At 50.2% G+C, this 26,522-nt stretch overlaps 3 protein-coding genes across 3 annotated transcripts; 2 read left to right on the top strand and 1 right to left on the bottom strand.

Moving 5' to 3' along the window:
• The first annotated feature begins 122 nt into the window (after window positions 1–122).
• On the top strand, window positions 123–5,167 carry Thsd8 (thrombospondin type 1 domain containing 8). The gene is made up of 3 exons (XM_045139327.1): window positions 123–345; window positions 1,475–1,677; window positions 5,016–5,167. Exons 1-2 carry the CDS (start codon window positions 198–200, stop codon window positions 1,669–1,671), a joined length of 345 nt encoding a protein of 114 aa, XP_044995262.1. The 5' UTR covers window positions 123–197; the 3' UTR covers window positions 1,672–1,677; window positions 5,016–5,167.
• A 54-nt stretch (window positions 5,168–5,221) lies between these two features.
• Rnaseh2a (ribonuclease H2 subunit A) lies at window positions 5,222–12,486 on the top strand. The gene is made up of 8 exons (XM_004672454.2): window positions 5,222–5,434; window positions 5,609–5,680; window positions 5,769–5,895; window positions 5,997–6,084; window positions 9,792–9,929; window positions 10,034–10,121; window positions 12,056–12,179; window positions 12,286–12,486. The coding sequence occupies exons 1-8, from the start codon at window positions 5,308–5,310 to the stop codon at window positions 12,422–12,424; spliced, it is 903 nt and encodes a 300-aa protein (XP_004672511.1). The 5' UTR covers window positions 5,222–5,307; the 3' UTR covers window positions 12,425–12,486.
• Window positions 12,487–17,123: 4,637 nt separating this feature from the next.
• Window positions 17,124–24,557, bottom strand: Rtbdn (retbindin). Its single transcript, XM_045139419.1, has 6 exons — window positions 24,491–24,557; window positions 22,659–22,831; window positions 21,023–21,182; window positions 20,820–20,930; window positions 18,874–18,970; window positions 17,124–17,324 (listed from the first exon to the last, which is right to left on the bottom strand). The coding sequence occupies exons 2-6, from the start codon at window positions 22,807–22,809 to the stop codon at window positions 17,124–17,126; spliced, it is 720 nt and encodes a 239-aa protein (XP_044995354.1). The 5' UTR covers window positions 22,810–22,831; window positions 24,491–24,557.
• Window positions 24,558–26,522: the final 1,965 nt, after the last annotated feature.

Raw genomic sequence — 26,522 nt, 5'->3', positions numbered from 1 at the left:
CACTGCGTCACCAGGGATGGGGGGGGGTGGGGGATCGCGGTGCATCTCCGCGCCTGCGCACGGCGGGGGTGGGGGAGGGGTGGGAAAGCTTTCAGAACCCAAGCACCTGCCCCGCCCATCGCCCGGCCCCGTCGGGCTCTGCACCCGGGGGCCTGGGTTCCCGAGCTCGTGGGTGGAGCGGGCGGTTGGAGCCTGGCATGGCCTGGAGCCCGCCGGCCCTCCTGCTGCCACCCCTGATGCTCCTGGTGCTGGCCGCCCCGACCCAGATCTCCCCTGATTACCAGTATTTTGGCCAAGAGGGAGTAGGTGATACCTGGGAACTGCTGGGGCTGCAGCGACAAAAGGGTAAATCAAGGCAGGCGGCGGGGTGTGATAAAGACGTGAGGTGATCCCCCCCCCACACACACACAACTCACCTCGCCAGCTGGCTCCCTGCAGATTCTTCCCCCCGGTGGATTGCAGATCACCTGCCAGCTTAGACCTGGCGCGGTCCCCCGGGGCTGGCTATTATTTATTATTATTTTTCTTTCCTGAAACAGTGTCTCATCTGTTAATTGCACTAGACACTGGCGTGTCATGGGGTGTGGTGAGGCTACACACGCATCCCATAAACATAGGTGCTGCGGAGAGTGGCGGCTGAGAAAGGAACGGGGTGGCTGAGCTCCACAAGCCAGCAAAGGTGTGTCTGGTGACGGCAGGTAACCAGCACGGCCGGAACGACGAGCCAAACCAAAATTGCAAAGATTTAGGGAGACAGTGCCCCGGGAAATGCAAAGGCCTCTGCTAAGAGGCCCCCGGAGAGCGGGGGAAAGAGGCGGGTGTGGTGTGGCAGAGAGACCTGGCGAGGTGTCGGTCTTGGAGACCCCAGGAGCTGAGTGGGAGTCTTTCAGGTCATGGGGAAGACAAAAAGTTCTATTAAGGACATCTTCGCTCGCAGCTGGGTGTGTAGTGAGACGCGAAGCGTTTGCCTAGCAAGTGTGAGGCTCCAGATGCCATCTCCAATACTATGACTCCTCCCTCCCCCCCCCCCCCCAAAAAAGCTGTAATAATAGTTATTTTGTTTCTACAGGCTAGGACAGCCCCCGGGGACTTTAAATACCTCCATTATGTCAATGATGTCGTTTAATTTCCCACCTGTCAGCCCTGCTGATCAGGTGGCACTGTGCCCTCCGGGTAGGTCCACGGTCAGGCCCTTGAGGACAGGAGTCAACTTTGGTGCCAAGGGTGTCCACACTTTTGGCTGCCACACTGCTCAACGAGTGTGAATCTGCAGTCTTCCTGGGCCGATTACTTGTGTTTGAAAGGGTGGCTGGTTCACTCCAGGCCAGTTTCCCCACCTGGGAACTAGACTAAGGGAGAGTCAGAATTTACCAAACAGTAACTGTTGCCAAGTTCCTTATCTTGTGCTCTCCCTGGAGGACGGGATGATAATTAGAGTCCTCCCCTGACCCCCCCCCCCCACGTCTCTTCCCAGTCATAGAAAAGTCCTTTCTGGGCCCGTGGGGAAAGTGGCGCTGTTTCTGCGACCTGGGCAAACAGAAGCGCACCCGCAAGGTGCTGGGCACAGCCCCTGGCCCTGTGTTCATGGACCAGGAGCACCTGGTCCAGGTGAGACCCTGCCGCCAACAGGACTGTTCTTGCAAGCCAATCGACTGCAACTGGAGGGCCTGAGCCCCGGTGAGTGGCGGAAGCAGAGAGGGTTGAAACCAGGGCTGGTCGGGCTCATAGGAGGGGGAAGCCCAAAATGTGAGGCTGTAGGCTGGTGGCAGAGGAGCCACCTTAGTCAAGACATTTGAACCTCCCTGTTATCCAGGGAGAAAGAAAGAAGGAAAGGTTATTGGTCCCTGCGCGCACACAAAACACATTGAGGCTGAGGCAGGAGGATTGCGAGTTAGAGGCAAGCATTATCTAAATTGAATACTTAGGCAGGAGAGATGACTTAGCAGTTAAGGCGTTTGCCTGAAAAGCCAAAGGACCCCGGTTCCATTCTCCAGGACCCACATAAACCAGATGCATAAGGGGGCACATGCATCTGGAGTTCATTTGCAGTGGCTGGAGACCCTAGCATGCCCATCCTCTCTTTCCCTCTCTCTTTCTAAAAAAATAAAATAAAATTGAGACCTTGTGGAGAGAGAGAAAAAAAACAAGGAAGACAGAGGGCTGAAGAGATTGCTTAGTGGTTAAAGCTCTTGCCTGCAAAACCACAGGACCCAGGTTTCGTTCCCCACGACCAATGTAAGCCAGCTGCACACAGCGGTGCATGCTGTTCGAGTTTGCTTGCAGCAGCTGGAAGCCCTGGCGTGCCCATTCTTTCTCACTCTCCTTGTTTTCTATCTCATACTTTCAAATAAATAATTTTTTTTAAAAAAGGAAAAATGGGCTGGAGAGATGGATTAGCGGTTAAGCAGTTGCTTGTGAAGCCTAAGGACCCCCGTTCGGGGCTTGATTCCCCAGTACCTACGTAAGCCAGATGCACAAGATGGTGCATGTATCTGGAGTTCCTTTGCAGTGGCTGGAGGCCCTGATGTGCCCATTCTCTCTCTTTCTATCCCTCTTTCTCTGTTTGTCACTCTCAAATTAATAAATAAAAATAAACAACAACAAAAAAAAAAGAAAGATAAAGAAAAGAAGCCAAGCATGGTGGTGCACACCTTTAATCCCAGCATTTGGGAGGCAGCAGAGGTAGGACAATCACCATGAGTTTAAGACCAGCCTGAGACTCCACAGTGAATTCCAGGTCAGCCTGGACTAGAGTAAGACCCTACCTCAAAAAAAAAAAAAAAAAAAAAAAAAAAAAAAAAAAGAAGGGAAGGTAGTGACAGAGAGAGGGAGAGGGAGAGGTCTGGGTGGGATTCTAAGGAAGGGACATGACCCTGATGAGAACCAGAACCCAGAAAGAAACTTAGTTGGGGTGGTAAGGGAGCCTGGAGGCGTGGCCTCGCTAAAATAGGGGACGGCCCCAGAAGAAGGGTTGCTGCTTGTGGATGGAGTGGGGCCTTCTCAGCAGGAGAATCAGCCTGCCTGGTGGGTGGAGACCCTGAGGCACAGTTTGTTCTGGTGAGGACCCTTAGGGCAGACCACGTGGACACCAGGTAGTAAGAAAGGGGTCTTTATTGGCAGGCCTGTGACTCAGGAGCCTGAATGCAGTGCCAAACTGTACTTTCGGGCTCCTTTTATAGGAGAAAGCCATGAGATTTCACATCTTAGTTTCCCAGTTCAGAAGTTCAATAATCATAATCTTACAAAAAGAAGAGTTAATTTCAGTTGGTTTTAGAAAAACAAATTGAGAACTTTTCCAGAATCTTCTCTCCCTGCATTCTCTTGCTCCTGCAACTACAAGCAAGCAGTAGTTAATACAGAACCTAAAAATTGCATTTGGTAGGGTTGGACAGATGGTTTAGCAGTTAAGGCATTTGCCTGCAGAGCCAAAAGACCTCAGTTCAATTCCCCCAGACCACACAAGCCAGATGCACAAGGTGGCGCATGTGTCTGGAGTTCGTTTGCAGTGGTTGGAGGCCCTGGCTCTCTCACTCTCTGTCTCTTTCCCTCTCTCAAATAAATAAATAAAAATAAAATCTTTTAAAAAATTGCATTTGGCAACAGCGAGAAAAAACATCTTGTCTTGTGGTGACCCCCTGTGTTAAAGCAAGCCAAGCACCGAGTTCAAGTGTAGGTGTGACCTCACTGAGACTCCAGCTAAGCTGAACTTCCTGTATAAAGTTCACAATGTGGAGTCACTCATGTCCTCCAGCGTAGGCCCTTGTCGCAACTTGGGGTCTGGAGTCTCCAGCAGCAGTAAGGAGGCTTGGTTTGAATGAGAGGGTGGGAAATGGAGATCAGGGGGTGTTTGGATCTGACGGAAGTTTGGGAATCCCTAGTCAGGAAGCTTGAGCCTGGAAACTGCGATACCAAATGGAAGAACTTAGGATGTGTGAAACGGCAGGGACAGCAAGTGTGGCCTGAGAGGTGCGGGGAGGACCAAGAGGAAGCCAGAGGAGACCTGGTGATGAAGACTCTTCTATTCTGGGAATGCACTGATATTTGACTTTCTACTCTTTTTTTTTTATTGTTATTGTTATTTTATTTTATTTTATTTTTGAGGTAGGGTCTCACTCTAGCCCAGGCAGACCTGGAATTCACCCTGTAGTTTCAGGGTGGCCTAAACTCACTGATCCTCCTACCTCTGCCTTCCAAATTCTGGGATTAAAGGATATTTGACTTTCTAAGATGTGAAAATAATGGAAGTGCCTGGCATGATGGCGCAGGCCTGTGATCCCAGTACTTGGAAGGTAGAGGCAGGATTTCATAGAGATTCAATGCTGGCCTGGGCCATATGAGATCCTTCTCAAGAAAACAAAGAAAAAAAGTCAGCCAACAAGCCAGACATAGCGGTTCCACCCCTATAATTCCAGCACTCGGGGAACTGAGGCCAGGAGTTTGGAGGCCAGCCTGGGCTAAAGGGATCTCCAGCCTCAAAGAAAAAAGAAAGAGAGAAAGGAAGGAAGGAAGATGATAGATGTTGGCAGGTAGGTAGATTGATCGATCAATCGATAGATTGATTGATTGATTTAAGGGCTAGAGAGATAGCTCTGCAGTTAAGGCGCTTGCCTGTGAAGCCTAAAGACCCAGGTTGAACTCTCCAGAACTCACCTTAAGCCTGATACACAAGATGGCACATGCATCTAGAGTTCATTGGCAGTGGCTCTCTCTCTCTCTTTAACAAATAAACAAAAATAATATATATGTATACATATGGCTTAAAAAAAAAAAATCAGTCAACTTGCCGGGCGTGGTGGCGCTCGCCTTTAATCCCAGCACTCCGGAGGCAGAGGTAGAAGGATCACCGAGCGTTCGAGGCCACCCTGAGACTATGCAGTGAATTCCAGGTCAGCCTGAGCTAGAGTGAAACCCCACCTGAAAAAACAACAACAACAACAACAAACAGACAAAAACAAAAATCAGCCAACTGAGTTTCATACAGTTCAATTTCCTCTTTATTTCCCTTCACTCACTAGCCAAGGCTGGCCAGTCTCCAGAGGCCCGAGGGAGGAGCCTGCAAAACGACCCCACCCACTCTAGCCTGCCAACCACGCCTTCGACGGCAAACCCCAGCGGACTACAATTCCCAGGAGGCTGCGGGGCGGCGGCGTCGCTAGCGTCGCCAGCGTCGGGGGCTAGTTCTGCGTGCTGATTGGTCAGGATCGAGAGCCGCCGCGCGGCCGGGGGAAAGGCGCGCTGCGACCCGCGCCTGCAGCTGGCCTTCCTGCCGCTCGCTGCTGTGACGTTGGCGGCGGCCGCCGGGGCGGCATGGATCTCAGCGAGCTGGAGAGGGACAATACCGGCCGCTGTCGCCTGAGCTCGCCTGTGCCCACCGCGTGCCGCGATGAGCCCTGTGTCCTGGGCGTGGATGAAGCGGGCCGGGGCCCAGTCCTCGGTGCGCCCCCAGGGCCGGGCTCCGGGAAGGTCTTGCGTGAGGGAGATGCAGTTTGCACTGGGACGGGGGTTCGGGACTGCCCCGGGCGTGCAGAGGAGGGAGCGATAGCGGGGCGGTGATCGTGAACATCTATATGTCCCTGTCCCCTGAAATCTGACTTTCCCTCTTTCCCAGGCCCCATGGTGTATGCCATCTGTTACTGCCCCGTGTCCCGCCTGGCAGATCTGGAGGCCCTAAAAGTGGCAGGTGAGCCAAGGTGGATGCCTGCACACGGGGTTCCTGGGCATGTGTAATGGGGCAGGAACTTAGAACTGGCCACTCTCCCTCTTTGCAGACTCAAAGACTCTGTCAGAGAACGAACGGGAAAGGCTTTTTGCAAAAATGGAGGAAGACCAGGACTTTGTGGGCTGGGTTCTCGACGTGCTCTCTCCGAACCTCATCTCTACCAGCATGCTTGGGCGGTGAGGGGCCCCAGAAGGGTTGAGATGGAGGTACAGCCAACTTGGCCAGGCTGGGATCTGTGAATAGAATGGGAATAACTGAGCTCTGTCCCACGCCGCAGGGTCAAGTACAACCTGAATTCGCTGTCCCATGATACAGCTGCAGGGCTGATACAATATGCATTGGACCAAGGGGTGAATGTTACTCAGGTGAGCTAACTGTTGAGTTGTCTGTTTGGTCGCTTTTTTGATAAAATGGGGTTTTGAAGAAAAAAAAAAATTGGTGCTGGAGCTAGGTATGGTAACACACGCTATTAATTCTAATACTGTGGAGGCTGAGGTAGGAGGATCTACATGAGTTAAAGGCCACCTGGGCTACTGAGTGAGTTACAGGTCAGCCTGGTTTAGGACAAGTGAGCTGAGCATGGCGGCGCACGCCTTTAATCTCAGCACTCAGGAGGCAGAGGTAGGAGGATCACCATGAGTTTCAGGCCAGCCTGAAACTGCATAGTGAATTCCAGGTCAGCCTGGGCTAGAGGGAGATCCTACCTTTGAAAAACCAAAAACTAAAATAAAATAAAAATTGAAGCACAGAGCTGGTTGTGGTGGCACAAGCCTTTAATCCCAGACCTTGCGAGGCAGAGGTAGGAGGATTGCCGTGAGTTCGAGGCCAGCCTGAGCTAGAGTAAAACCCTACCTTGAAAAACAAAATGGAGCTCAGTTAAGTTATAGTGCTGGCCCAGCATGCAGGAAGCCCTGGGTTTGATTCTCCAGCACCAACAAAGCTGTGCACGGTGCTCCACACAACTGAAATCCCAGCACTAGGGAGGTGGAGGCAAAAGTAACAGGCTATCAAGGTCTATTTTTTTTTTAAAGTACGAGCTAGGTGTGGTGGTACATGACTTTAATCTCAGCACTCAGGAGGCAGGGTTAGGAGGAACACTGAGTTTGAGGCCACCTTGAAACTACATAATGAATTCCAAGGTCAGCATAGACTACTAAAGAAAAAATTAAAAATAGGGCTGGGGGTGGTGGTGGCTGGAGAGATGGCTTAGCAGTTAAGTGCTTGCCTGTGAAGCCTAAGGACCCAGGTTTAATTCCCCAGGACCCACGTAAGCCAGATGCACAAGGGGGCGCACGCATCTGGAGTTCGTTTGCAGGGCCTGGAGGCCCTGGTGCACCCATTCTTTCTCTCTTTCTGTCTCTCTCTCTCTCTCTCTGCCTGTTTTTCTCTCTGTTGTTCTCTCTCTCTCTCTCTCTCTTTTTTTTTTTTTTTTTTTTTTGAGGTAGGGTCTCACTCTAGCCCAGGCTGACCTGGAATTCACTATGGAGTCTCAGGGTGGCCTCGAACTCACGGCGATCCTCCTAGCTCTGCCTCCCGAGTGCTGGGATTAAAGGCGTGCGCCACCACGCCCGGCTCTCTGTCGTTCTCAAATCAGTAAGTAAATAAAAAGAAACAAAAAAAGTAGCGCTGGGGATGTAGCCCCATTGGTAGGCTGCCCGCTTAGCATGCACGAAGTCCTGAGTTTGATTCCCCAGCCCTGCATAAATCAACACAGTGCCGAGCACCTGTCGCCACAGCGCTCTGCAGGTGGGGACCGGAGGGTTAGGACTTCAGGACTATCCATGGCTACAGAGCAAGTTTGAGAGGAGGCCCCAGCAAACAGAATAGAATAAAAACAAATTTACTTGAAGCAAGGCTGGAGGGATGGCTTCGTGGTCAAGCCGCTGCCTACAAAGCCAAAGGACCCAGGTTCAATTCCCCAGGACCCATGAAAGCCAGATGCACAAGGTGGTGCGTGCATCTGGAGTTCACTGCAGTGGCTGGGGCCCCTGGTGTGCTCATTCTCTCTCTCGCTCAAATAATTTTTTTAAAAATTACTTGAAAAAAGCCAGGTGTAATGGTGCACACCTTTAATCCTAGCACCCAGGAAGCAGAGGTAGGAGGATCGCCATGAGTTTGAGTCCATCCTGAGACTACAGAGTGAATTCCAGGTCAGCCTGAGCTAGAGTGGTTTCCTACCTCGGGGGAAAAAAAATACTTTTTTACTTGAAGTTACAGAAAGGTGCCTTCAGCATCTTGGAGCAGATTTCATCATCATCATCACTATTGTTGTTACTTTTTTTTTTAAATTTTTTTGTTTATTTTTATTTATTTATTTGAGAGTGACAGACAGAGAGAAAGAGAATGGGTGCGCCAGGGCCTCCAGCCACTGCAAACGAACTCCAGACACTTGCGCCCCTTGTGCATCTGGCTAATGTGGGTCCTGGGGAATTGAGCCTCAAACCCGGGTCCTTAGGCTTCACAGGCAAGCACTTAGCTGCTAAGCCATCTCTCCAGCACTACTTTGGTTTTTCGAGGTAGAGTCTCACCTAGCCCAGGATGACCTGGAATTCACTCTGTAGTCACAGGGTGGCCTTGAACTCACGGTGATCCTCCTACCTCTTTCTCCTGAGTGCTGGGATAAAAGGTGTGCGCTACCACACCCAGCAGATTTCATTTCTTTAAAAATATATAAATATAAATATATATAGTTGTTGTTTTGTTTTGTTTTTCAAGGTAGGGTTTCGAGGTAGAGTCTCACCTAGCCCAGGCTGACCTGGAACTAACTTTGTAGTCTCAGGGTGGCCTTGAACTCACAGTGATCCTCCTACCTTTGTCTCCTGAGTGCTGGGATTAAAGGTGTGCACCACCCCACCCGGCTTTTTTTTTTTTTTTTTAAGGGAGAAAGAGACAGAGAGAGAGAGAATGGGTACACCAGGACCTCTACTTACTGTAAATAAACTCCAGATGCATGTGCCCCCTTGTGCATCTGTCTCATGTGGGTACTGAGGAATCGAACCTGAGTCCTGTGGCTTTGCAGGCAGGTACCATAACTGCTAAGCCATCTCTCCAGTTCCAGATTTCATTTTTATTTCCTCTTCTTCCTGCCCTATTGTGTATCTCACACCAGGCTAAGTCATACCCCTATCCCAAAGGCCCAGAGGATCATGAGGCTCCAAAATCATGCCATGTCCTCTGTCCTAGGATCCACCCCCCCCCCCATACACACATGAATGAGCCTGAAAGGCTTCCAGCTTCCTCCCTGGTTCCCTTACCTCTAGCCCCCTCCCCTTCAATCTGCTCCCCACGCAGCAGAAGGTCTTTGTGAAATGCAAATCTTGACATTTAGTTCTGTGATCACAGTGGGAATTAAATCACAAAATTCAGCCAAGTGGGGAAGAATGAGGTTTCAGTGATCCGTGGAAAATGGAAATGGGCACTGCAATGGGCAAAGAAGGGGTGGTTCTGAGGGAATTGCAAAGGGGAGTGAAGTTGAGATAGGTAAGGTAGTGGGCAGGCCTGGCTGAAGAGCTGAGTGAGGCGCAGTCCCTGAATGCCGAGCTGGCCAGCAGTGCCCCACAGTGTCCTTGCGTGTTCAGGGCCTCATCTTGGGGAACAGATGATCAGCTCATGCACAGAAAATACAAGTAATTCTGAAAACTTATGTTTGTGCAAATACTTATCCCCATCAGCTCTTAAAAAAAAAATAAAAGAAAGAAAATTAGCTGGGTGTGGTGATACACGCTATTAATTAATCCTAGCACTGGGGAGGCAGAGGTAGGAGGATCACCATGAGTTCGAGGCTACCCTGAGACTACATAGCGAATTCCAGGTCAACCTGGGCTAGAGCGAGACCCTACCTCGAAAAACAAAAACAAAACAAAACAACAATAAACAAGCAATGTGTGAGCTGGTAGTTTTGAGGAGCACTTGCTTAGCATGCACAGGATCTGGGTTCCTTATGCAGCAACACTGTAGGGTAGAAGAATGTTCTGGACAGTGGGCACAGCATCTTGAAAGGCCAAGAAACGGCAGCTTTTGTACTTTGGTTTCTCTGGCTGTTGATGGCTGCATTTCTTTTGTGTGGCGGCAGGTGTTTGTGGACACCGTCGGGATGCCAGAGACCTACCAGGCCCGGCTGCAGCAGCGCTTCCCGGGGATCCAGGTGACGGTGAAGGCCAAGGCAGATGCCCTGTACCCTGTGGTCAGTGCCGCCAGCATCTGTGCCAAGGTCAGAGCCCTACTGGCTACAGCCTGCGCTCAGCATGCCCCTGGACAAGGGGCAGGCATGGTTTCCCGGGAGACAGAGACTCCAAGTTTCTGTCCTGTTTGCAGGTTGCTCGGGACCGGGCCGTAAAGACCTGGCGGTTTGTGGAAAGCCTGCAGGATGTGGATGCTGACTACGGCTCGGGCTACCCCAACGGTGAGGGTGCGGGGGCCTGCTGGGCCAGGGCTGAGCATGCTTCTAGGGAAGGGTATTTAATTAATTAACTTTTATTTATTTATTTAATGGTTTGTCTAGGTAAGGTTTCACCCCAGCCCAGGCTGACCTGGAATTCACTGCATAGTCTCAGAGTGGCCTCGATCTCTCAGTGATCCTCCTACCTCTGCCTCCCCAGTGCTGGGATTAAAGGTGTGCTCCACTATGCCCGGTGTATTTTTTTTATAAGCCACAGCCCCACATTTTATCATTATTATTTTAGGTTTTGGTTTTTCAAGGTGGGGTCTCTAGTTCAGGCTGACCTGGAATTCATTATGTAGTCTCAGGGTGGCCTTGAACTCTCTTTTTTTCTTTTATTAAAAAAAAATTTTTGTTGTTTATTTTTATTTATTTATTTGAGAGTGACAGAGAGAGAGAATGGGCGCTCCAGGGCTTCCAGTCTCTGCAAACAAACTCCAGACGCATGCACCCACTTGTGCATCTGGCTAACATGGGTCCTGGGAAATCAAGCCTCGAACCTGTGTCCTTATGCTTCACAGGCAAGTGCTTAACTGCTAAGCCATCTCTCTAGCCCTTTTCTTTTTATTTTTAAGCTTTATTTTATCACTTTTATCCAACACCCATCAGAAAGCATATCAACAGTACATCTTATAGCAAGTCAGTTTACAACAAAACTGAACAAGGCAATTGTGTTTACAGAAAAAGTTTTCAGTAAAAAGTAAGCAATAAGTCCATTGAAACGCAGTGTCTATACTTTTCAGGTACATAGGAAAGTGTAGGGCAAAAGTCCTTTGCTATTCAGAAAGAAAATGCAAGTTTGAAAGACTTAAACAAAAGTCAGAAATTCAGGGATTTGAGAAAAGAGCCTCTTAGTACTTGTACACATCTATCTGCATTTATAGTCCCACTTAGTTATTAAAAAAAAAAAAAAAAACTCACACGACATCACAGGCAGAGGTAGGAGGATTGCCTTGAGTTCAAGGCCATCTTGAGACTACACAGTGAAGTCCAGGTCAGCGTGGGCTTGAGTGGCATTCTACCTCGAAAAACAAAAACAGACAAAGAAAAAATCTAAGTAGGGACTGGAGAGATGGCTTAGTGGTTAAGGCGCTTACCTGCAAAACCTAAGGACCCATGTTTGCCTCTCCAGATCCCAAGCAAGCCAGATGCACAAGGTGAGGCAAGTGCAAGGTCTCACATGCACACAAGGTGGGCACACATGTGGATTTTGACTGCAATGGCTGGAGGCCTTGGTGCATGGATTCTCTCACATTAAAAAAAAAAAAAATCTTGGCATACACCTTTGATCCCAGCACTGAGGCAGAGATAGGAGGATTGCTGTGAGGCCAGCCTGAGCTACTGTGAGACCCAACTCAAAAAGCCATAAAATAAAAACAACAGAAAACCTTGGTGGGATGGTCAGGGAAACGTCTCAGAGGAAGATCCCCCAAACCTCATCATCTTGGGTGCTGCTTGTCTAGCCATAGTGGGAGGGTGTGTTCATGTGCAAAGGACCTGGGGCAAGAAAATGCTTCATTCAGGGCTGGAGGGATGGCTTAATGGTTAAGGCATTTGCCTGCAAAGCCAGAGGACCCAGGTTCAATTCCCCAGGACCCACATTAACCAGATGCACAAAGGGGTGCATGTGTATAGAGTTTGATTGCAGTGGCCAGAAGCCTTTGTGTGCCCATTCTCTCTCTCTCTCTCTCCCCCTCTTTCTCTGTCAAATAAATAAATAAAAATAAAATATTTTAAAAAAGAAAACCCAAAAATAAAATCACTTCCTTAAAAAGAAAAGAAAATGCTTCATTCAGACAATGGGTGGGGTCTGGAGTCCTCAGGAAGGGGGAATGAGTGTGGGAGAGCATGCTGTCACCCAAGCCTCAGGGACTGTCACCCTTGCCCCCCCCCCCCAGATCCAAAGACGAAGGCGTGGCTGAGAAAGCATGTGGAGCCGGTGTTTGGCTTCCCTCAGTTTGTCCGGTTCAGCTGGAGCACCGCGCAGACCATCCTGGAGAAGGAGGCGGAAGGTGTCACCTGGTGGGTGTCAGTGGGCAGGGGAAGGAAGGGAAGGAGGCTGTGGCTCAGCACCGCTGGGCAGGGCCGCTCCCCACCACGCGGTGGCCAGTGTCGGTCTCCTGCACAGGGAGGACTCCGCGGCCGAAGATGGGGCGCAGCCCAGGAAGATCACCACCTATTTCCTCAACCGGGGCTCCCAGGCCCGTCCCCAGGCACTGCACTGGTACTTTCAGGAGCGGGGCCTGGAGATGGCCACCAGCTTGTAGAGCCAGCCTTCCCCAAAGCGCCTCCCCTCGCTGAGGAATTAAAACTGCTCCAGAAGCAACAAGGCAGACGGGTTGTCCTTCCTTCCTTCCTTCCTTCCTTCCTTCCTTCCTTCCTTCCTTCCTTCCTTCCTTTTTTTGGTTTTTCAAGGCGAGGTGGGGTCTCGTTCTAGTTCAGATTGACCTGGAATTCACTCTGTAGTTTCAGGGTGGCCCCAAACTCTCAGTGATCCTCCTACCTCTGCTGGGATTAAAGGCATGTTCCACCATGCCTGCCTCCCCCTTTTTTTTCTCCCTTCTCTCTTTCCTCCCTCCTTCTCTTTTTTTTTTTTTTTTTTTTTGATTTTTCAAGGTAGAGTCTCACTCTAGCTCAGGCTGACCTGGAATTCACTCTGTAGTCTCAGGGTGGCCTCGAACTCACGGCGATCCTCCTATCTCTGCCTCCCGAGTGCTGGGATTAAAGGCGTGCGCCACCACACCCGGCTTACTCCCTCTCTTAATTTCTTTTTTTTCAATGTCACTGGCAACCCTGGGAGCCGGCCAGCTGTGCAGGGAATAAGATGTGCCCCTCTGGCATCGTGGAGTTGCTGGTCAGCTTACTGGAGTTGGTCTTGTCCAAGCGTAGCAAGAACACTGTACAGCCAGGCTTTGTTTTTTGGCACTAGAGGTAACATCCATTCTATCATTGAGCTGCCCCTCCAGCCTAGTCCTCAGTGATATAGCTAGGGTAAATCTATTTTTAGCTGTCTCAGGAACCTCCACTTTACCATGGCTGGACCAGACTACATTCCTCATTTTCCACATCCTTACCAGCATTTTTTATTGTTTGATGTCTTGATAATAGCCATTCTGACAGAAGTGAGTTGGAATCTCAAAGTAGGGAGGGTTTCAAGCATGTGAGCATCTGAAGCTTACTATCTTTGTGGCATTTTTAAATTTTTATTTATTTATTTTTTTAATTAAATTTTTTTTAACATTTTCCATGATTATAAAATATATCCCATGGTAATTCCCTCCCTCCCCACCCCCACACTTTCCCATTTGAAATTCCATTCTCCATCATATTACATCCCCATTACAATCACTGTAATTATATATATACAATATCAACTTTGTGGCATTTTAAACTGTCTTGATGGCTGAAGGAGGCCTGTTTACAGTGACCCCCCTCCTCCAGTGGGCACTTTCTTTTCAATTTGAGATGCATGCGCTACCTTGTGTATCTGGCTTACATGGGTCCTGGGGAATCGAGCCTCGAACCAGGGTCCTTAGGCTTCACAGGCAAGCACTTAACCGCTAAGCCACCTCTTCAGCCCAGCGCTTTTCCTTTTTATATTGTACCATGTCATCCCTAGGGACAAAAGTGTGTTTCAGTATGCCCCATGGGACACAATACTGTTTAACAGAAAGGAGAAAAACATTTGACTTTTTTTTTTTTCAAAGTAGGGTCTCCTTCTAGCTAAGACTCTAGGACATACCCCAGCTACCCTGAAAACTCAGACCAACCTCAGCCTCCTGAACCCTGGGATTAAGAGTACCTGGGAGGATGGCTTAGCGGTTAAGGTGCTTGCCTGCAAAGCCAAAGGATCTAGGTTCAATTCCCCAGGAACCATGTAAGCCAGTTGCACGAGGGGCACATGTGTCTGGAGTTCATTTGCAGTGGCTGGAGGCCCTGGTTTGCCCATTCCCTCAAATAAATTAAAATAAAAAATGGGCTGGAGAAGACACAAAATGGCTTGGATATTCATGACCTCACAGTGCCTGACACTACCTACACAAGGCCATCATAATAGGAGGAAAAGATCATGATATCAAAATAAAAGAGACTGATTGAGAAGGGGAGGGGATTTGATGGAAAGTGGAGTTTCAGAGGGGAAAGTGGGGGGAGGGAGGGAATTACCATGGGATATTGTTTATAATTATGGAAGTTCTTAATTAAAAAAAATTTTTTTAAATAGGTTGGAGAGATGGTGTATGTATACATGGCCCCCAGTATATTTAGTGATTATTTTTACTTTTTTGGTTTTGCGAGGTAGGGTCTCGCTGTAGCCCAGGCTGACCTGGCGTTCACTCCGTAATCTCACGCTGGCCTGGAACTTGTCCATTCTCCTATCTCTGCCTCCTGGAGTGCTGGGGTTAAAGGCATGGGCCACCCCTCCCCCTGCCTTCCTCTGCTTTCCTCTATGTGAGGAAACAGCCTCACATAGAGAGCCTATAGGTAGATTTAATGGTGTGCCCAGCCCGGATTCCTAATCTGAGTCTACTTTGCCTTTGGCCTGGAGCTGGGATATAGGAGGAGGAAAGAAGATGGGACCTTTCCCAGACACCTTTAGGTGTCTTGCTTTTTGGTGTGTATGTGTGTCACATGCCTGTAGAGTATGTGTGTAGGCCAGAGGATGACCTTGGGAGTATTTCCTCTGTCACTACTTTTTTTTTGTTTTGTTTTTCAAGGTAGGGTCTCACTCTAGCCCAGGCTGACCTGGAATGCACTCTGTAGTCTCAGGGTGGCGGCGAACTCACAGTGATCCTCCTACCTCTGCCTCCCGAGTGCTGGGATTAAAGGGGTGCGCCAACACACCCCGCTCTCTGTCACTCTCTCCTTCACTGAAGCAAGGTCTCTCACTGGAACTCAGCTCAGCTATTCCGTTAGTCTACTTGGGCAGCTGGCCTCTCTGGGTCCCGTGCTTTCTGCTTCCTGAGTCCTATCGCAGGTGGACCGCCACACCCAGCTGCATTCACAGGGGTCTGGGGGTCCAAACTCCAGTCCTCTGGTCCCCTCACTTGCGCAGCAAACGCGCTATCCGCTGATCCATCTGCCCAGCCCCTGGATCTGCTTGCTCAGAAGGCAGAGAAAGCTTCAAAGTGTGTCTTGGGAGCTGGAGAGATGGCTGAGCCGTGAAGCGCTTGCCTGGGAAGCCTAAGGACCCCAGTTCGAGGCTCGATTCCCCAGGACCCATGTTAGCCAGATGCATGAGGGGGCTCACGCGTCTGGAGTTCATTGGCAGTGGCTGGAGGCCCTGGCGCGCCCATTCTCTCTCTGCTTCTTTCTCTCTGTCACTCTCAAATAAATGAATAAAGTGAACAAAGTGTGTCTTGGGGGGTCTTATATCAGAGTTTCTGGTGGAATGTAGTGGGGTCACACCTGCCCCTGTGGGTCCCCTGCCTCCTGTTTTTGACACTTGGGTGTTCTGAGTTCCAGGTAGAGGCTGTCTGTCACGCTGTAGTGTCTGTCGTGCTAGCTAGTATCCGAGGATAGACGTGAGGACCATTTCTGCCAATGTTCCTTCCCAATTATTTCATTTCTTTCTTTTTTTTTTTAATTTTTTTTAATTTATTTATTTGAGAGCGACAGACACAGAGAGAAAGACAGAAGAGGGAGAGAGAGAGAATGGGCGCGCCAGGGCTTCCAGCCTCTGCAAACGAACTCCAGATGTGTGCGCCCCCTTGTGCATCTGGCTAACGTGGGACCTGGGGAACCGAGCCTCAAACTGGGGTTCTTAGGCTACACAGGAAAGCGCTTAACCGCTACGCCATCTCTCCAGCCCTGTTTTGGTTTCTTGAGGTAGGGTTTTGTTCTAGCCCAGGCTGACCTGGAACTCACTATGCACTCTCAGGGTGGCCTTGAACTCACAACGATCCTCCCAGCTCTCCCTCCTGAGTGCTGGGATTAAAGGCATGTGCCACCACATCCAGCTTTAATTTAATTTTTAAAAAATATTTTATCTACTTATTTGAGAAAACAGACAAAGAAGCACAGAGAGAGGATGGGCATGCCAGGGTCTTTAGCCACTGCAAACAACCTCCAGACACATGCCACCTTGTGCATCTGGCTTCATGTTGGTACTGGGGAATCGAACCTGAGTCCTTTGGCTTTGCCGGCAAGCACCATAACTGCTAAGCCATTTCTTCAGCCCTTAATTTTTTTCTTTTGTTTTTAATTTTTTTTGAGGCAAGTCCAACAGATTGGCCTTAATTTATTTATTTGAGAGCGACAGACAAAGAAATAGGGAGAGAGAGGGGGGAGGGAAGGAGAGAGAGAGAAAATGGGCACACCAGGGCCTCCAGCTACTGCAAACGAACTCCAGACGCGTGCGCCCCCTCGTGCATCTGGCTGACGTGGGTCCTGGAGAATCGAGCCTCGAACCTGGGTCCTTAGGCTTCACGGGGAAGTGCTTAACCGCTAAGCCATCTCTCCAGCCCTTAAATTTTTTTCTTGAGGTAGGTTCTCACTATGTAGTTTCAAGGTGGCGGGGCTAAATTTATTTATTTATATTTTTTTGTATTTTATTTTTATTTATTTGGGAAAGGCAAAGGGGGCCTTCAGCCGCTGCAAGCAAACTCCAGACGCATGCGCCACCTCTGCGCATCTGGCTTACTGGGGAATCGAACCTTGGTCCTTTGGCTTTGCAGGCAAGTGCCTTAACCGCTCCAGCCTCGTCCCAACCATTTTCCCAAGCAGCAACCACATCATAGTCTGGTCTGGTGGCTTTTTATTTTGGGTGAAGGAACAAGACGAGTGAGTGTTGAGCCATTTCTCGGGTACCCAGGAGAGGGGCCCCGACTCGTGAGTCCTTGGGGGGGGGGGGAGAAGGAACAAAACTGGAAACTAGAAGGTGGACAGAGGGGGAGGGGTGCAGCTCTGGGCGCCTTGGGGGTCCTTGTTAGGGACACCTTTTTTTTTTTCTTTTTTTGCAACTGCCCGCTAGGGGCCGCTGCCGCTGCCGCTGCCGCTGGCCGCCGAGTCCAGCACCGAGGCCGCGGCGCGCCGGCGCCGTCGGGGGGCTCTGGGACTCGGCGGCAGCCCCGACGTGGAGACGTGGAGGCAATGGCGGGACCCCGGAGCTGCCACGGGCAGGGTGTGACCCAGCACCGAACGACACAGGTCGGCTCCATCCGCGAAGGTCTAGGAGAAAGGAAGATGCGCTGGGGGCGGGTCCTTTGAGGATGTGTCGTGGGGTGGGTGGGGGGCCTCTATAGGTGGGGCCAGAGGCCTGGGGAGGAAGCAGGGTCCGGTGGTCGCCCAGGGCACAGGGGAGGCTATGCACGCATGCCACCGCGGGGCTTAGGATGGGGAAGGCTAGAGCAGGTGCTTAGACCCCAGGGTCTATGGTAGGACGGGCGTGGTGGCGCACGCCTTTAATCCCAACACTAGAGAGGCAGAGGTAGGAGGATCACCCTGAGTTTGAGGCCAGCCTGGGGCTACATAGTGAATTCCAGGTGAGCCTGGGCTAGAGCGAGACCCTTCCTGGGGGTGGGGGGAAGCTATCAGGAAGGGGCATGGTGGCACATGCCTGTAAAAGAAAAACAAAAAAACCGGAGGGCTGGTGAGTTGTTCAGTGGTTAGAAGCACTTGCATTCTGGGCTGGAGAGATGGCTTAGCCGTGAAGACATTCGCCCGCCAATCCAAAGGACCGAGATCCGATTCCCCAGGACCCACGTAAGCTAGATCAGCGCCCACGCAGATGCATAAGGTGGTGGTGCATGCATCTGGATTTCGTTTGCAGCGGCTGGAGGCCCTGGGGCATCCATTCCCTCTGTGTTTATTTCTCCCTCTCTCTCTCTGCCTGCCTCTTTAAGTAAATTAAAAAAAAAAAAAAAAAAGGAAACTGCAGGGCTGGAAAGATGGCTTAGTGGCTAATCGCTTTGCCTGTGAAGCCTAAGGACCCTGGTTCGAGGCTCGGTTCCCCAGAACCCATCTTAGCCATGTTAGATACACAAGGGGGTGCATGCGTCTGGAGTTCCTTTGCAGTGGCTGGAAGCCCTGACGCGCCCATTCTCTCTGCTTCTTTCTCTCTCTGTAGCTCTCAAATAAATAAATGGGGCTGGGGAAATGGCTTAGCGGTTAAGGCGTTTGCCTGAGAAACCTAAGGACCCCAATTTGATTCCCTAGGACTCACGTAAACCAGATGCACAAGAGGGCACATGTGTCTGGAGTTTGTTTGCAATGGCTGGAGGCCCTGGCATGCCATTCTCTCTCCCTCTGCCTCTTCCTATGTCTCTCTCAAATAAATAAGTAGAATATTAAAATAAATAAATAAATAAACAAAAAAAATAATTAAAAAAAAGTAAAACTGTAAAAGATAGGACATGCTTCCTCTTCCTCCCCCCGCCCCCCAACAGGTAGGGTTTCACTCTAGCCCAGGCTGACCTGGAATTCAGTATGTAGTCTCAGGGTGGCCACGAACTCAGGGTGATCCTCCTACCTCTGCCTCCTGAGGGCTGCGATTAAAGGCGTGCGCCACCACGCCCGGCTAGGACACCAATTTTTCGTCGTTTTTTTCAAGGTAGGGACTGAAGCTAGCCCAGGCTGACCTGGGCATTCCATCTGTAGTCCCAGACTGGCCTTGAACTTGCTGTGATCCTCCTACCTCTGCCTCCTGAGCGCTGGGATTCACGTGTACCGCCACACCCGGCCCCATGTCTCCACTTCTCACAGTGTACCTTACGCTCACCTGCCCGTAGGTGCGGCAGTTGGGCTCGCAGCCCCTCTTTGCTGAGGGTAGAGGCCAAGTCCGGCTGCAGGTCGGATCTGCTTTACACGTGTCAAACCTGGGGATGAAGTGTGAGACAGTGGGTCCAGTTCTTAGACCCTGGGGGCCCAATATAAGCCTGGCCCCTCCAGGCGCTACCTCTCAGAAACACTTTCCCCAAGCTCCACCCTTCCAGGGTTCTTCTGCCTTCTTTGTTTACTCACTTGTGTTTTTAAAAATATTTTATTTAGGGCTGGAGGGATGGCTTAGAGGTTAAGGTGTTTGCCTGCAAAGCCAAAGGACCCAGGTTCGATTCCCCAGGACCCACGTTAACCAGATGTACAAGGGGGCGCACACGTCTGGAGTTTGTTTGCAGTGACTGGAGGCCCTGGCGCGCCCATTACCTGTCTCTCTCTCTCCCTCTTTCTCTGTCAAATAAATAAATCAATAAAGTCCAGGTGTGGTGGCGCACGCCTTTAATCCCAGCACTGGGGAGGCAGAGATGGGAGGGTCGCTGTGAGTTCAGGGCCACCCTGAGACTCCATAGTGAATGCCAGGTCAGCCTGAGCTAAAGTGAGACCCTTCCTTGAAAATCCAAAATAAATAAATAAATAAATAAACAAAATAAAAATAAGATATTAAAAAAATATTTTAAAGCTGGGCATGGTGGCACATGCCTTTTACCCCAGGAACTCGGGAGTCAGAGGTAAGAGGATCGCTGTGAGTTTGAGGCCACCCTGAGACTACAGAGTGAATTCCAGGTCAGCCTGAGCTAGAGTGAACCCCGACCTCAAAAAACTTATTTATTTATTTATTTATTTAAGAGAAAGAGGCAGGGAGGGAAAGAGAGGGAATGGGTATGCCAGGGCCCTCTAGCCACTGCAAACAAATTCCAGACGCAGGCACTACTGTGCATCTGGCTTTTTATGGGTACTAGGGAATCAAAGCAGGTCAGTTAGGCTTTGCAGGCAAGAACCTTAACCGCGGAGCCATCTCTCTATCCCGACCTTTTATTTTTTTTATTTTTATTTTTTTTTTTGAGGTGGGCGCTCACTCTCGCTTAGGCTGACCTTGAACTCACCCCTTAGCTTGGGCTGGAGCTCCGGCGATCCTCCTACCTCGGCCTCCCGAATGCTGGGATTCACCACCACGCCTGGCTTTTTTTTTTTTTTTTTTTTGGAGAGAGTTTACCAGCTAGCCGAGGGTGATTGGTGGTCTTGAACTCCCTCCTGCCTCTGCCTCTGCCTCACAAGTGCTGGAATCACAAGTGTGCAGCCCCACACCCAGATCCACGTAAAAAATATATTTATCTGCACATGTGCATAGGGCCACACCAGGACCTCTTGCCACAGCAAGCGAACACCAGACATTTGTGCCACTTTTTCGGTGTGTTTTACATAGGTGGCTTGGGAATTGAACCCCAGCCAGCAGGCTTTGCAAGCAAGCAACTTTAACTGCTAAGCCATCATCATCCTAATACCCCATCTTTTTCATCCCCCCACCCTTTTATTTTCCTTTTTGGTTTGTCAAGGTAGGGTCTCACTCTAGCTCAGACTTTTTTTTTTGGTTTTTCAAAGTAGGGTCCCACTCTGGCCCAGGCTGACCTGGAATTCACTCTGTAGCCCAGGCCAGCCTCAAATTCATAGTGATTCTCCTACCAACTTCTGGGGTTCAAGTCATGAGCCACCAAGCTTGTTCCCATGCTTTAATGTGTGTGTGTGTGTGTGTGTGTTTGCACATGGGTGTGCCAGGGTCTCTTGCTGCTGCAAACGAATGCCGCTTTATGTGTGTGTCTGAGGAGTTGAACCCAGGTGGCAAGTTTTTTCATCTTGGATCTTGGCCCTCCCGGACTATGCATCTTCAGAGACTGGGCAAAGCTCAGGCCCCACCCTCTGACCCTCCTGAACAGTAGGCCTTGCCTCTCCTACCAAGCCTGGCAGAGGTCGGAGCAGAGCAGCTGTGCTTGGCTGATTCCCAACAGCAGCAGGTGGAAGCGGTTGTGGAGGGCTCTCTGGAGGTGTTCCAGGAAGGATTCGCATCTGGACATTGAGAAAGACAAAGCCAGATGGGGCCCCAGGCCCGGCCAGCTGAGGCAGAAACAGGAATACAAGCTAGAGTGCACTGAGCTCACCTGAAGCTTGGCATCCCACAGCTCTCCAGAAAGATCCCAGGGCCTGATGCCATCGGTGTTTCCGTCGCTGAGGGACAACACGATCCTGGTGCTGCTGACACCTGTGAGCCAGGGTCTTGGATCCTCAGGGAAGGTGAGGGAATGGAAGCTGGAGGGTCTCCTGAGCAACGAAGGCAATAAGTGCTTAAGTCAGCCCAGAGAAAGCATAAAGGGGGCTGGAGAGGTGGCTTAGTGGTTAAGGCGCTTGCCTGCGAAGTCTAAGGACCCAGGTTCGATTCCCCAATGCTCACGTAAAGCCAGATGCACAAGGTAGGGCATGTTGTCTGAGTTCATTGGCAGCTGCTGGAGGCACTGTCATGCCCATTCTGCCTTGTCTCTCTCTCTGCTTGCAAATAAATAAATAAAATATTTTTTTTTGTTTGTTTTTTGTTTTTCGAGGTAGGGTCTCATTCTAGCCCAGGCTGACCTGGAATTAACTATGTAGTCTCAGGGTGGCCTCGAACTCACTGCAATCCTCCTACCTCTGCCTCCCAAGTGCTGGGGTTAAAGACATGCGCCACCATGCCCAGCCCTAAGATTTATTTTTATTTATTTATTTACTAGAGACAGAGAGGAGAGAGAATGTGCACCCCAGGGCCTTCTAGCCACTGCAAAGGAACTCCAGACACATACGCCATCTTGTGCATCTGGCTTAAGTGGGACCTGGAGAATTGAACCTGAGTCCATAGGTTTTGCAAGCAAGCGCCTTAACCACTAAGCCATTTCTCCAATCCTCAATAAAATATTTTTTTAAAAAGTAGTCTCAGGCTGGCCTAGACCTCACAGTGATCCCCCTACCTCTGCCTCCTGAGTGCTGAGATTAAAGGTGTGAACCACCCACACTGGGCTTAATCTTTCTTTTCTTTTTAAAGTTTTTTTTTGTTGTTTATTTTTATTTATTTATTTACTTGAGAGCAACAGACAGAGAAAGAAAGAGGCAAAGAGAGAGAGAGAGAATGGGCACACCAGGGCCTCCAGCCACTGCAAATGAACTCCAGAAGCGTGCGCTCCCTTGTGCATCTGGCTAATGTGGGTCCTGGGGAACTGAACCTTGAACCGGGGTCCTTAGGCTTCACAGGCAAGCGCTTAACCGCTAAGCCATCTCTCCAGCCCTTAATCTTTCTTTTGAGAGGCATGGTCTCATTCTAGGTCCAGGCTGACCTGGCACCCACTCTGTAGAGCAGGCTTGCTTTGCCAATAACTGGAGAAGGGCTACCATACTCAGCTTTTTTATTTTTCCCCCAAAATAAGATCTCACGTGCCCCAGAATCAGTGGCCTCAAACACTTCATGTAGCCCAGGCTGGCCTTGGATTCCTGATCCTCCTGCCTCTGCCTCCCACCACTTGTTGAGAATGCAGGTGTGTCCCACCATGCCTGGCGCTCCCCATTTTTAGTGTGCCCTAAGGCATGCTATTGCCTCGCTCGGGGTCGCTCGGCTTTGAGTCAGGAGCCGCGACACCCAGGGTCTGGGCTGCTGACCAGCACGCTTCTGTACTAGCCCGGTGTCCCACCCTCATAGCCGTCCCAAGCCCCTCTCATACAGAAGTTCTGAGTTTGGAGGGGTTCTGGGCATGGAGAGTGAGGCAGAGTGCTCACCTGCTCGATGCAGCTGGCCTGTGCCTGGATCCGCTGCCAGCCCAGCTTGGAGTGGGTGGCTTCCTCCACAGGCCCCCAGGAGGGTCCATGCCAGGATCAGCCGCAGAGCCCAGAGCAGACCACCAGGTGGAATGCAGCCTTTGTGCGCCATGTCCACCTGAGACAGGAGGCAGCTGGGGGGGAGGGGCAGTGCTTGGTGTTTCCTTCCCGGCCGCTCAGGTGACATTCCTGGATACGCCCCCACAGTCCAGTATCAGGCCACATAAAAGATGGGCAGTTGATGGAGAGACTAGAAAAATGGTCAGGGCTCCTTCAAACCCCAGGTGGTCTGCTGGTAGCCAGGTTCTGCCACTGACTCAGGAGCCCTTGCTGCCCCCATGCCCCCGCCATTCCTTGAGGACCAAATGTAACCTCCCAGCTTAAAGCACGTTTCTGTTGTGTTTTGTTTTGGGCGTTTTGAGGTAGGGTCTCACTCTAGCCCTGGACCAACTGGAATCCACTATGTAGTCTCAGGCTGTCCTCAGACTCACAATGATCCTGCTACCTCTGCCTCCTGAGTGCTGGGATTAAAGGGGTGCGCCACCACTCCCAGCTTAAAGCACATCTCTCTGTTTCCTTCCTTGCTTCCTTGCTTCCTTACTTCCTTGCTTCCTTCCTCCCCTCCCCTCCCCTCCCCTCCCCTCCCCTCCCCTCCCCTCCCCTCCCCTCCCCTCCCCTCCCTCCCTCCCTCCCACCCTCCCTCCCTCCTTTCTTTCTTCTTTCTTTCTTTCTTTCTTTCTTTCTTTCTTTCTTTCTTTCTTTCTTTCTTTTTTTTTTAAGTTAGGGACTCGTGCTAGCCCAGGCTGACCTGGAATTCACCATGTATTCTCAGGGTGGCCTTAAACTCATGGCAATCCTCCTACCTCTGCCTCCTGAGTGCTGGAATTAAAGGCGTACACCACCATTCTGGGCTTTAAAACACATTTCTTTTCTTTCTTTCTTCTTTCTTTCCTTCCTCCCTTCCTTCATTCCTTCTTTCTTTCTTCCTTTCTGTCTCTGTCTTTCTCTTCCTTCCTTCCTTCCTTCCTTCCTTCCTTCCTTTTTTTTTTTTTTTTTTAAAGTAGGGTCTTGCTCTAGCCCAAGCTGACCTGGAATTCACTCTGTAGTCTCAGGGTGGCCTTGAACTCCTCTTACCTCTGCCTCCTGAGTGCTGGAATTAAAGGCGTGCACCACCATTCCTGGCTTTAAAACACATTTATTTTCTTTACTCCTTCTTTCTTTCTTTCTTTCTTTCTTTCTTTCTTTCTTTCTTTCTTTCTTTCTTTCTTTCTGGTTGTCTGTCTTTCTTTCTCTTCCTTCCTTCCTTTCTTTTTTTGTTTTGGTTTTTTTAAAGTAGGGTCTTGCTCTAGCCCAAGCTGACCTGGAATTCACTCTGTAGTCTCAGGGTGGCCTTGAACTCACAGCGATCCTCCTACCTCTGCCTCCTGAGTGCTGGGACTACAGGTGTGCGCCCCCACGACCAGCTTTAAAGAGCATTTCTGACATCTCCCATCCTGTTCCCATCCACCATCCCCTTCTCTAACACGCACCAGGACAACCTTCATTCTCCAAGCCCCTCTCCCACCGAGCCTCTCTCCCTCTCCCCAGCCCAGCCTCCTCCCTCCCTCCCACTCCCTTCTTTCTCGGTCACCTTTCCTCTGCTCACAATCGGCTTAGGGGTTTCCACCGGGGCTGGGCCCTTGGGACCACGCTGCCCTGTTGGGGTTCCGCAGCTCGGTTCCAAAAGCTTCAGGGCAGGCGAAGCTAAGGGTGGGAGGCGGACCGCTTTCCAGCTCCTGTCTCCGGCCACTCACCTGTCTGCAGGCTGGGGTCTAGGGGCTTGCTGAGCCGCCTTAGGATCAAAGCCAGGGAACCCAAACGGTGGTAGCTGAATGGGGTGTGGCTTAATTTAGAGGCGGAGCTCTCCGTAGCCCTGCCCCCACCCCCTCAGACCCAAAGCGGGTGAGCTTGGCATTGTCATGCCTATCTCCACGCCTTGCGAGGAACCTGGGGTTTAGGCTATGTATCTGTCTGTCTGGGGAATGTGTGTGAAGTAAAGGTGTTTATGGGTGTTCAGTGCAACTGCCTGTCTCTGATTTGTGTAAGGTAGACTGTCTCTTGATTGGGTGAAGTGTGTGGGGGTTTTGGGGGAGTTGAAGCAGGGTTCTGTGCCCATCTCCTGTGTTTAAATTTTTTGCGTCCATGCCAGGTGTGGTGGCACAGGCCTTCAATCCCGGCACTCAGGAGGCAGAGGTAGGAGGATCGCAGCAAGTTCAAGGCCACTCTGGGACTACAGATGGAATGCCAGGTCAGCCTGGGCTAGCGTGGGTCCCTACCTCGAACAAACAGAAAAACAAAAACAAAACAAACAAACAAAAATTGTTGTCCTAGCTGGGCATGGAGGCGCATGCCTTCAATTCCAGCACTCTGGAGGCAGAGGTAGGAGTATCGCCATGAGTTCAAGGCCACCCTGAGACTGCATAGTGAATTCCAGGTCAGCCTGAGCCAGAGTGAGACCCTACCTTGAAAAACAAAAACAAAACAAACAAACAAGCAAAAAAATTGGTGTTCTTTGCATTCTCTCTTCTAATTCATCTAAGAGTTACTGAACATGTTCTATGTCCCAGGTTCTGGTGGTGCAGTCATGTTCAAGACATACAACGTCTGTCTTCACAGAACTGACATTGCAGAGCCAGGTGTGGTGTGGTGGCGCACGCCTTTCATTCCACCACTTGTGAGGCAGAGGTAGGAGGAGCGCTGTGAGTTCCAGGCCACCCTGAGACTACATAGTGAATTCCAGGTCAGCCTGGGCTAGAGTGAGACCCTACCTCGAAAAACCAAAAAAAAAAAAAGCCAGGTGTGATGGCACACACCTTTAGTTCCAGCACTTTCGGGAGGCAGAGGTAGGAGGATTGCTGTGAGTTCATGGCCACCCTGGAACTACATAGGGTGACATACGCTGACTCCAGGTCAGCCTGGGCTAGAGCGAGACCTTATCTTAAAAAAAAAAAAAAAAAAAAAAAAGAAAAGAAAAATGAAAAATGAAAGAAAGAGAGAGAGAGAAAGAAAGCCAGCCAGACATGGTGCCACATAGCTTTAATCCCCGCACCAAGAAGGTTAGAGGTAGAAGGATCACTGTGAGTTCGAGGCCAGCCTGAAACTACACAGCGAATTCCAGGTCAGCCTGGGCTACAGTGAGACCCTACCTTGAGAAACCTAAACAAAAACCAACCGACCAAAACCCCGGACATTCTAGCTGGGGAGTCAGATGGGAAAATAGCCCTGCAGCGTGCGCATGTGCAGTGTGGGGAGGTGGGAACTCCTGCGCTATAGGAGGCTTTCCCTTGGCTTTTCACTGAAGTGTGATGCTGTGCTTGTTGAGTGTGTGCGTGTACGGCACTATTTCCTAAGTGTGTATTTGCATGCAGGGTTTGGGGTGCATGTGTTCATGCACATACATGTGTCTGTTTACTGAGTGCATATTTGCAAATACATGGTTGTGTGAATCTGCTTGACTGTGTGTTTGGAGAATATGTGGGCCTAGCTTGAATAAAGGTGCATGCTCAGCATGTGTGATTATGTGCTTTTGTGTCTCCATTTGAAAAGTCTGTGTGTTTATAGATATGCATTTTCAGGGTGTGCACATGCCTGTTTGAAATTGCTAAGGACGCGTATGTAGCGTGTGCACATGTGTTAATATGTGTGGGTTTGCCAAGCACGAATTTCTGTTTGTGCTCATGTGTATATTTGCAGTGTGTGTCCATGTGGAGTGCATCTATGTGGTGGTTTTATTTTATGGTTTTTATTTTCTTTTCCTTTTTTACAATTTTATTTATTTATTTATTT

The sequence above is a fragment of the Jaculus jaculus genome, chromosome 21 (assembly GCF_020740685.1).
Source record: "Jaculus jaculus isolate mJacJac1 chromosome 21, mJacJac1.mat.Y.cur, whole genome shotgun sequence".
Taxonomy (NCBI): Eukaryota; Metazoa; Chordata; class Mammalia; order Rodentia; family Dipodidae; genus Jaculus; species Jaculus jaculus.
Note: the sequence above shows the minus strand (reverse complement) of the source record. Positions and strands in the feature narration are given on the sequence as shown.

What these genes read in the sequence shown, in the direction of transcription:
- Thsd8 (XM_045139327.1), top strand. Translation starts at nt 198, where the DNA reads ATGGCCTGGAGCCCGCCGGCCCTCCTGCTGCCACCCCTGATGCTCCTG. An exon ending in GGGGCTGCAGCGACAAAAGG is followed by an intron (nt 346 to 1,474) that starts GTAAATCAAGGC and finishes GTCTCTTCCCAG; the next exon opens with TCATAGAAAAGTCCTTTCTG.
- Rnaseh2a (XM_004672454.2), top strand. Translation starts at nt 5,308, where the DNA reads ATGGATCTCAGCGAGCTGGAGAGGGACAATACCGGCCGCTGTCGCCTG. An exon ending in TCTACCAGCATGCTTGGGCG is followed by an intron (nt 5,896 to 5,996) that starts GTGAGGGGCCCC and finishes CCCACGCCGCAG; the next exon opens with GGTCAAGTACAACCTGAATT. An exon ending in CGGCTCGGGCTACCCCAACG is followed by an intron (nt 10,122 to 12,055) that starts GTGAGGGTGCGG and finishes CCCCCCCCCCAG; the next exon opens with ATCCAAAGACGAAGGCGTGG.
- Rtbdn (XM_045139419.1), bottom strand. Translation starts at nt 22,809, where the DNA reads ATGGCGCACAAAGGCTGCATTCCACCTGGTGGTCTGCTCTGGGCTCTG. An exon ending in AGGCCAGCTGCATCGAGCAG is followed by an intron (nt 21,183 to 22,658) that starts GTGAGCACTCTG and finishes TTCGTTGCTCAG; the next exon opens with GAGACCCTCCAGCTTCCATT. An exon ending in ACTGCCGCACCTACGGGCAG is followed by an intron (nt 17,325 to 18,873) that starts GTGAGCGTAAGG and finishes CCTTTCTCCTAG; the next exon opens with ACCTTCGCGGATGGAGCCGA.